Source organism: Mesoplodon mirus (genome assembly GCF_964341445.2).
Source record: "Mesoplodon mirus genome assembly, chromosome: 15".
Lineage (NCBI taxonomy): Eukaryota > Metazoa > Chordata > Mammalia > Artiodactyla > Ziphiidae > Mesoplodon > Mesoplodon mirus.
Window position 1 is genome coordinate 823186 of NC_138991.1, and position 9648 is coordinate 832833.

At 65.3% G+C, this 9648-nt stretch overlaps 1 protein-coding gene across 1 annotated transcript; it reads left to right on the forward strand.

Moving 5' to 3' along the window:
* Positions 1-721: 721 nt before the first annotated feature.
* Positions 722-9304, forward strand: EEF1A2 (eukaryotic translation elongation factor 1 alpha 2). The gene is made up of 8 exons (XM_082644952.1): positions 722-797; positions 2136-2356; positions 3965-4144; positions 4611-4907; positions 5800-5950; positions 7112-7368; positions 8018-8252; positions 8901-9304. The coding sequence occupies exons 2-8, from the start codon at positions 2213-2215 to the stop codon at positions 9026-9028; spliced, it is 1392 nt and encodes a 463-aa protein (XP_082501078.1). The 5' UTR covers positions 722-797; positions 2136-2212; the 3' UTR covers positions 9029-9304.
* Positions 9305-9648: the final 344 nt, after the last annotated feature.

Below are 9648 nucleotides of genomic sequence, written 5' to 3' on the forward strand. Positions count from 1 at the left end.
GCCACACCACGGGGCCGGGGTGCAGAAGCCTGGCTTCGGGGGGCCTGCTGGGGCAAGTCTGTGTGGCAGGCACATGAGGGGGCAGGGGGCTTGGAAACAAGCAGATTCTGAGGCCCCACCAGGGGGCCGGCATCCCCTGGGCCACCCCGGAGAGATGTCTCAGAACACAGCACCATGTAAATCAGGTGCCGGCAGACAGCCGCCCAGACGCCGACCCCAGCCACCCCCCAGGCCTGACCTGCTCCTCCCCTGCCCCCACCCGCCCCGTCCTTGCGGACTGGCCCGTCCCTGGGACCTCCTTTTATGATCCAAACGTCTTTTTGTGCTCGGCGCGGCGCTGCTCGCCCCTCGCGTGCCGAGCCTGGCGTTCCAGCCTTGCTGTATCTGCCCTCTGCCGCTAGCTGTTTCTCTCCGGGCCTCTCTCCATCTCTGCGCCTCCCTCCTTTCCGCGCCCTCTCCCCATCCGGCTCTCGCCGCCTCCGCCTGTTTTTCTCTCCCCGCCCGCGCTCCCTCCGGGTGCGTCTCGTCTCCGCCTTTGTAGCTCGCTCCCTCGCCACATCCTGCTCTCGCGTCCCTGTCGCACTCGCGTGCGTCCGCGGGCCCGCTGTCCCTGTATCCCTGCATCCCTGCATCCCTCGCATCCCCGCCCCCGGCCCCGCCCGCGCCGGTACCGCATTGCCGTACTGCAGGGGTGCAGTGCACTGCGCCTGCTCCGTCAATAGGTGGACCCCCTCCTGGAGAGATAAAACCGCCGGCGCCGGCGCCGCCAGTCCCTCTGGCTGAGACCTCGGCTCCGGGTAAGGACGCTGGGCCTCCGGGTCCCCACCCCCGCCCCCAGCTTTCCGCAGAGGGTCCCTTCCCCGGGGACCAGTCCCAGGGGCAGAGACTGGTCGGCCCCGGCGCCTGGCGAGGCTGCGCTGCTCCCCGAGGAGATCGGCTGCCCGCCCAGGGACTCCGGACCCAGCACCGGGGCCAGCCCCCCGGGCGGCCCTGGGTGGGGTGGGGGCACCGCGGTAGCGCTTGTTTACGGGGCTGCCGCGGCAGGGGCGAGTCTCCTGGGCGGTGGCGATCAACCTGCAGCCGTGACCTTGGGATCGCCCGGGGAGGGCCCTGTGGGGTTCGGGAAGGGTCGTCAGCGCTGGGGGCTGGTGAGGGTGGGCGCTGGGGGTGCCCACCCCGAAGTAGAGGGGGAGAGGGAGGCTGTGAGACTTGAGGGGTCCTTGCCACCCCACCTCCACCCGGGCAGGCGGTGTCCACCTGGTGTCCGCACCCTAGGGTGCACCGTTTTCTCCCGCTTTCCCTTCCCCAGCCACCTGCCACCCCCACCCCGGGCTGCCTAGGTTTCTCCACTGACCTCCAGGATGGGGCAGGGGCTGTGACCCTGTGACCAGAGGGAAGGGGGAGGGTATGGCCCTCTGCCCCCACCAGGCTGAGAGCATCTCTGTCTGGTATCTGCTGAGCTTGGCTGCTGGGGCCAGATTCTCCCTCCTCTGGACACAGCAGGGACCCCCACCTCCCTGCCCTACTGTCTGCCCCCGTCCAGACCCCGGGGAGGGCCCGAGCTATTCTGGGCCCCTGATCTGGGCACTGCCTCGCCCTGCTTGAGCTCTGGGCCAGGCTGTCTCCCCGGTGCCAGCCTGCCAGGCAGGGATGAGGGGAAGATGGCGCCATCCCTGCTTGAGGAGGGGAGTGGGAAGCACTGACCGTCTCCCCACCATGGCGGCTCTGCGGGGAGGGGGGTGGGGGCTGGGATCGGGTGCCGCGTCCCAGCCCAAGACTGTGGGTGGGGAGCAAGCACCGGGGACAGGGCACTGGAGAGCGGGGCAGGGTGACTCATCACCAGGCTCCTGACTGGTCACGGGGCTCACCCAGGCTGGTGTTTCTCGGTTTCTCTAGATGGGGGTTAACCTCTTTCATGGTGGGGGTGCTCTGTGGGCACAGCATTCAGACATTTACGGCTACTGGCCCGTTTGGGCTTGCCCCCGGGCTCTGCTCAGCTAAACACGGAGACCTGGCTCCGGCCTTGGGGGCCCGGAATGTGGTCAGGGTGTGCTCCCAACCTGTGCAGGGCAGTGTCTTTGCTGGGCTTCTCTCTGAGGCCCTCCATCACCTTTGCTCCCCACCTCGACCCACAGAGTCACTGCTCAGTGTCCCCTCGCCCTGAGCCAGGACACCCCAGGTCGTGCCAGCCCCTCCCCACACCCCGGGCAGAATGGGCAAGGAGAAGACCCACATCAACATCGTGGTCATTGGCCACGTGGACTCGGGCAAGTCCACCACGACTGGCCACCTCATCTACAAATGCGGGGGCATCGACAAGAGGACCATCGAGAAGTTTGAAAAGGAGGCGGCCGAGGTGAGCCCTGGGGGGGGCTCCCACCTTTGTCTCCACCATGAGTTTGGGTTCCCACATGGTAGCCGGGCTGATGCTTCCCTGACCCTGGGGCACGTAGCTCAGATGAACTCCTCTGGGGCAAGAGGGGCGTGAGCCCCAAGGACCCCATGTGGGAGATGTGTATGTCACAGCATCCAGATGGGAAAGGCATGGGGGCAGCGGGGGGAGCCTCTCTCTGAGGAGGTGCCTGGTCGGGGGGAGGTGGAATGACCTGCTGGACCAGCCCCAGGCGGGGGAGGGGCTGGAGGTGCATTTCTCCCAGTATAGGTCACTGTCTCTGAGCCCCCAGGGTTGGGTTCCCCCAGGGCTGAGGTCTGGGGCTGGAGGTGGCGCTGTCCTCGCTTGTCCCAGGGCTGGGCCAGGACTCAGAGCGGCTATTAATAGCTGATTGATGGGCATCCAGCCCATCAGCTCCATTTTCTCATGCCGGGCCGGGGCAGGCTGCTTGTCCAGGGTGGCACCCTTTTTTGGGGGGAGTCTTTGTCACCTGGTGAGGATGAGAGGGGCCCTGATGGCTGACCCCGCATTTCTCGAAGCTGATCCTCTCAAGCGTCCGAGACCCATGGGTGGGAAGTGTCCATGGAGTGGGGGTCTGCTCTCTGTGTCTCCCACCTCCGCCCCTGAGCTCTGGGAGAAGCTCCTGTTGGGGAGCTGGGAGGGGTCTCACCTGGATGGCTGGTGCCAGGGCTCAGGAGGCGGCAGCTGCTGGCCTGGGCTGAACCCTGCTCATGGGGCCGTGGGGGTGCTCCTGGGCCCCAAAGCTGTGACTCTTCTTCCCTGTGGGGCTAGTGTTGAGGGGGGCTGAGGGTGTTTGCAGGGTGTCTGGTTCGGGTCTAGCTGGGCCCTGGCTGGGCAGCCTCCCTGGAGGGCAGAGCCCTGTCTGTGCATGGTCCTGGCAGGGAGCTTTGACCAGCTGGGCAGTGACCACAGCTGCCACTCTGACCGCAGCCCTGACCCTGGGCATGGGGGTCTCGCTGGGCACTTGGCACAGGTGTTGGGAGAGGGCAGCCCAGCCTTGCTTTCCCTGGTCAGGTGGGGCGGGGAGTGGAGGAGGAGCCTCAGAGCCACTGGGGAGCTTTAGCGGCTGTAGAAAGAACTGGAAAGCCAGGTCCGTCCTTGTCACCTCATCTGATTTCTTTCTTTCTTTTTCCCTAAAAAAAAGAAAGAAAAAAAAAATCACAGAGGGGCTTTTTGGTTGGACAGCCTGAAACCCAGTGGGGTCATCAGCTGACACAGGGATCTGGGGGGTGCGGTGGGGGGGACCCTGGCTTCAGATAAAGGGGAGCCCTCAGCCAGGGGAGGGCTTGAAACCAGGGCGGCTCTCAGGCTGCTTCCAGGCCCTTGCGCCCCCTGCTGGTGGCGCCCGTTTAGGCGGCAGGAGACCGGTCTGGGCAGGGCAGGGATGAGGTCCGGGTGTCCCCGGTTCCAGAGGTGGGTCCAGAGTCCCAGGGTTCCAGCAGTAGCGAGGGGTCTCTCTGCTGTGACATGCTGCTCCCGCGGCCCAGGGGGACCCGTGGCCAGGCCAGCTGAGTCCTGGTCCCGTCCTGAGCCACGTCCCCACCCCTCCAGATGGGGAAGGGCTCCTTCAAGTACGCCTGGGTGCTGGACAAGCTGAAGGCCGAGCGGGAGCGCGGCATCACCATCGACATCTCCCTCTGGAAATTTGAGACCACCAAGTACTACATCACCATCATCGACGCCCCAGGCCACCGCGACTTCATCAAGAACATGATCACAGGCACATCCCAGGTGGGCGGGGCCTCGGGGGCCTGGGGGAACGGGAGGTGGGGCGAGGGCACCATCCAGGAGACCCTGGGGGGCCCTGGAATCGGTGAGCGGTAGTTGGGTCTCCTCTGATTCCTCGCCAGGGCATGAGACCCCTCACCTTTGTCACCACTCGCCCCCCCCCAAAGAACTAAGTGCCCCAGCATCTCAGCCAGGCAAGGGTGCCTGTAAGGACAGCCAGCCACTGTCAGGGCCACCTTCACAGAAGACACAGAGGCCAGGATGGGGACACTGAAATGTGGGCAGAAATGCCCCCGGACAATCCGACATTGCCAGGGGATTCACACAGACAGACAGACACTGCCCCTAAGGTTGGGACCCCCAGGTTCCATGCCCAGGCGATGGCCCAGGCCCCTGTCTGCTGCCCAGAGGGGCCTGGGCTTGGGTGCTGGGCGAGGTCTGGGCTCACCTCGCCCGACCTGCCGGGCAGGCGGACTGCGCCGTGTTGATCGTAGCGGCGGGAGTGGGCGAGTTTGAGGCGGGCATCTCCAAGAACGGGCAGACCCGGGAGCACGCACTGCTGGCCTACACGCTGGGCGTGAAGCAGCTTATCGTGGGGGTCAACAAGATGGACTCCACGGAGCCCGCCTACAGCGAGAAGCGCTACGACGAGATCGTCAAGGAGGTCAGCGCCTACATCAAGAAGATTGGCTACAACCCAGCCACCGTGCCCTTTGTGCCCATCTCGGGCTGGCACGGCGACAACATGCTGGAGCCCTCGCCCAACGTGAGTGCCCGGCAGTGGTGGGGCTGCTCGGACCTCCCCCTGAGGGCCCTGGGTCAGGGCGGGCACAGACAGCCAGCAGGAGGTCAGAGGGCTGCGCTGCAATTGCGGTGCCAGCCCCCTGTGGGTGTCCGCGCTGGTGGAAGCCCCAGGCTCCTGGGGGACCAGACGCTCTGCCCTCAGCTCAGCCTCCCCGTGAGGCTGGCAAAAGCCGCTGCAGCCCCTTCTCTGGCCAGGGACACGCCCCCCCACCCCCCAGGCTGACACTGCGGGGGCAGCGGCTGCCGGGGCCCAGGCCTCCTTGCCCTGTCTCTGTCTCCAGAGACCTGCGTGGCAGAGTTGCATCTCCCCCAGGAGCCAAGGCCAAAAGGCCTCCCAGGCCTCCCCGAGGCCCCCCAGGCACCTCCCCGAGGCCCAGAGCAGGCCGGGACAGCAAAGGGCCGAGGGTTGGCTCTCTGGGGTCAGCTGGGAAGCTGGTGGCTCTGGCAGCCCATGTCCTGGGGACTCTGACTCGGTAGGAGGTGATGAGCGGGACCTGGCTGTTTTGAATTTGTGGAGCCCGAGACCAAGTGCCTCACCCGGTCAAGCCAGAGGCCACCCCTGGCCCAGCAGGGGTCACTAGTCCTGGCCAGGCTGCAGCTGCCCACACTGAGGGAGGTGGGCACGGGGGTATCTCCCCAGGGGAGTTTCCCCAGGGGAAACTCAGCCCTGCACCCGTGGTTGGGGGCCGCCCCTTCTGGCCGGGCTGCCGGCTTGTATCTCGTAGATCGAGCTCCCCTCGTGGGGTCTCACGTAGGGAGGGGTGAGCCAACCGTGGGCCCGGAGGCCATGGCTGTGGGGTGGGTGGCGCGGGGGCGCGGGGGCTCTAGGACGGTGCCTTCTTCCTCCTGCCCAGATGCCGTGGTTCAAGGGCTGGAAAGTGGAGCGGAAGGAAGGGAACGCCAGTGGCGTGTCCCTGCTGGAGGCCCTGGACACCATCCTGCCCCCCACACGCCCCACAGACAAGCCCCTGCGCCTGCCGCTGCAGGATGTGTACAAGATCGGCGGTGAGTGAGGGCTCCATCACCACCGCCCGCTGCAGCACCCACCCTGCACGCCTGGCCAGCTCTGCCCTCAGACCCCCTCCTGAGAATGGGCCCCTGACCAGGAGCATCCGGGCCGGGTTATTTCAGCCCCTTCCCCCATGCTGCACGCTTTCCGGGGGGCTACCCATCCACCCATCTCCATCCATGCATCTATCTGTCCATCTCTCCATCCCCACCCCTGACCCATCTATTATCCATTTCTTCATCAGTCCATCCATGCATCCATCCATCGGTCCATTTATCCACCCCCCTCCCCCCGCCCGTCCATCAGTCTGTCCCGAGTTGGCCAGGGTCTTCCTCCCTCCAGATAAGTGCCCAGCCCTATACCAGGAGCTGGTGGCACAGGGAGAGTCACATATTACTCCCCACCTGGAGATCCCTGTCTTGTGGGAGACACGATCCACTGCAGGAGTGAGAAAAGCTGGTCATGAAATGATATAGAACCATAAACAAGTATGAGGCCCACGAGGGGGCAGCGATGGGGGACTCCCAGCCCGGAGGCTGTGGCAGAGATGCAGGGGCTGTGTGCAGGATGGGGGTGTCACACTCACCCAGCACAGAGAACAGCCACCAGCCTCAGTCTCCGCGATGCCACACGAGCCTCTGTCACAGCCAGGGAGACCAGCTGGAGCCCCCCGCCCCCCGTCCCCCACTCTGGGGAGCACCAGACCCCCCTTGGGCAGCCACACCGTGTAAACAGATCCTGAGAAGTGCAGGGGCACCCACGCCCCTTTGGGAATGACCCTCAAGACAGCAGCACCAGCGCCGGGCAGACCACCTTGAGTGGGCTGGTCCTCAATCTGCTCAGTGCTTCTGCCTCACAGGGTGGGGCCTCAGAGGAGGGTCCCCCAGTGCCTCCTCCGGGGAAAGCTGCCACCCGGGGGCAGGGGTGGGACCCCTCCTTGCCCATTCTCCCTGTGCTCTGGGAACTCTCTCCCTCAGTCCCTTCTTCCGCTGGCGGGGCGTGGAAGCCTCCACTTCTGTCTGAACGTGTCAGCGTCCGCCTTGCCTGGGGTCTCCCTCTCCCCTCCCTCCCGCCACGTGGCTACCCCCCACCTGCCAGGGAGGACAGGGCACCCCTGACGCCAGCCTGCCCTCACGGCCCCCTTCCTCTCGGCCCAGGCATTGGCACCGTGCCCGTGGGCCGAGTGGAGACGGGCATCCTCCGGCCGGGCATGGTGGTGACCTTCGCGCCTGTGAACATCACCACGGAGGTGAAGTCAGTGGAGATGCACCATGAGGCGCTGAGCGAGGCCCTGCCCGGGGACAACGTAGGCTTTAACGTGAAGAACGTGTCAGTCAAGGACATCCGCAGGGGCAATGTGTGCGGGGACAGCAAGTCCGATCCGCCCCAGGAGGCCGCCCAGTTCACGTCCCAGGTGGGCAGCCCGTGGCCGGCAGGGACCCCCACCACCACCACCAGTACCAGGGCTGTCCTCAGGCGAGGCGGCTGCCTGGCGCCGGGGAGGACTGAGACCCCTGCTTCGCAGAGTGGGCCCCTGAGGCCGGGCAGGGTTGAAGCCGGCCGAGGGCGCAGGCAGGAAGAGCAGGCGGGGTGCACCCCGGCCTTGGTGCTCCCAGCCTCACTGAGGTCCCACTTTGGTCCTGAAAACACTTTTATCCGTTTATTGCCTGGGACAGGCCTGTGATACTTTATTCTCCACATTTTCACTGTGCCCTCTTCAGTCACCTCCTCACGTGACTAGGACTCTTTAAATTGGCTTTACTGAGATATAATTGAAATATGATAATCGAAGTCCGGTTTTGTCATCCCCCATCTTTGCTCTGACCGCTGGCCCTTTCAAACAGTGCCCTCATCATTGTTTATCTCTTGTGGCTTTTTAGATGCTTGAAGAGGACCTCGGGGTCCAGGTCCGGGGGCCTGGGTCCCCCCTAGACTGACCTTCCTCCATGGTCAGCACTCTGGGCCCCAGGGACCTGGGGATGGGCAGAGCCTCCTCCAGCTCTGTGCCCTCCCCCTGCGCCCACCTGCGTGTGCCTGATGGCCTCATGCACCTCTGTCCACAGGTCATCATTCTGAACCACCCTGGGCAGATCAGCGCTGGCTACTCGCCGGTCATTGACTGCCACACAGCCCACATCGCCTGCAAGTTTGCTGAGCTGAAGGAGAAGATTGACCGGCGCTCTGGAAAGAAGTTGGAGGACAACCCCAAGTCCCTGAAGTCCGGCGATGCGGCCATCGTGGAGATGGTCCCGGGGAAGCCCATGTGTGTGGAGAGCTTCTCCCAGTACCCACCTCTCGGTGAGCTGGGTGGTGAGGGAGGAGCAGCCCTGGGGTGGTGGCCAATCCAGGCCAAGGGCAGAGGACCACTGTGGGGGTGGGGTGGACGGAGGGTCCTGCACTTTTCCGCTGCAGCTTAGAGCTTAGCAGGAGACCCCCGGCCTTGGTCTTTGTCTCATGGAGCACAGGTGGCCCCACTGGGTGGGCCTGGGATGGTACCCTGTTCTGCAGACTCACCCAAGGCCCACAGCTAGTCTGGTGGCAGAGTTAGGACTGGCCGCCTGCCTCCAGCTGGCCCGCCCCACAGATACCCCAAGGATGACCCACAGACCTATATCAGAGAGCTGCCTTATGCAAGGTTGCTGGCCATCTTCAAGATAGCTAGAAGGGTGTACTGTACTCTCTGCACCAGCCTGCCCTAAGTACTGTTCACATACCATTTAATTCCCACAACGACGCCTTGGTGGAGTCCTATGTGTGTTATTCCTGCCACCTAAGGAGACAGGAGCCTCGTACTCCACTGCCCCCGCCCCCCTCGAAACAGGCGCAGAGAGCTCGGTGCCCAGCGCTAGGGTCCCGCCCCAGGGCCAGGGGCTGGGGAGGATGCTGCGGGCGCGAGTGCGCCTGCGCGCTGTATCCCGGCCCGCGCCTCACGCCTCCTCCCCGCAGGCCGCTTCGCCGTGCGCGACATGCGGCAGACGGTGGCCGTGGGCGTCATCAAGAATGTGGAGAAGAAGAGTGGCGGCGCCGGTAAGGTCACCAAATCGGCGCAGAAGGCGCAGAAGGCGGGCAAGTGAAGCGCGGGCGCCCGCGGCGCGACCCTCCCCGGCGGCGCCGCGCCCCGCCCCCGCCCCTACCCCCGGCCCCGCTCCCGGCGCGGTCCCGGCGCCCCGCCCCGCCGCCAGGCGCATGTCTGCACCTCCGCTTGTAAGAGGCTCTCCGTCAGCGACTGGATGCTCGCCATCAAGGTCCAGTGGAAGTTCTTTAAGAGGAAAAGCGCCCCCGCCGCCGCCCCGGCTTCCGCGTCCAGCCTTTGCCACGCTCAGTGCCCGTTTTACCAATAAACTGAGCGACCCCGGAGCCGTGTGCGCCTGCTGTTGGGGGGTGGGCGGCTCGCCCTGCGGGAGGGCGCTCGTTAGGACACCTCCTGGCCCCCCACCAAGTTGCCAGCCCCGTCCAACCTGGCGTCCCGCCCAGCACCCACCACCCCTGTGGGCGACCTGGCCAGGTGTCCACCTGTGCTACCCAGGGGGGCGGTGGGGCACTGGATCCAGAGTCCAGCTGGTGAGGGGGCTTTGGCGTTCCCCCAGTGGGGGCACCCAGGACAAAGAATGAGTCACTTTGGATCCGCAGAAGCGGGGTTGAATGTGTTGGGGGTCTCTCTGAGAATGGGATGAACTGAGGGCCCATGCCCCAC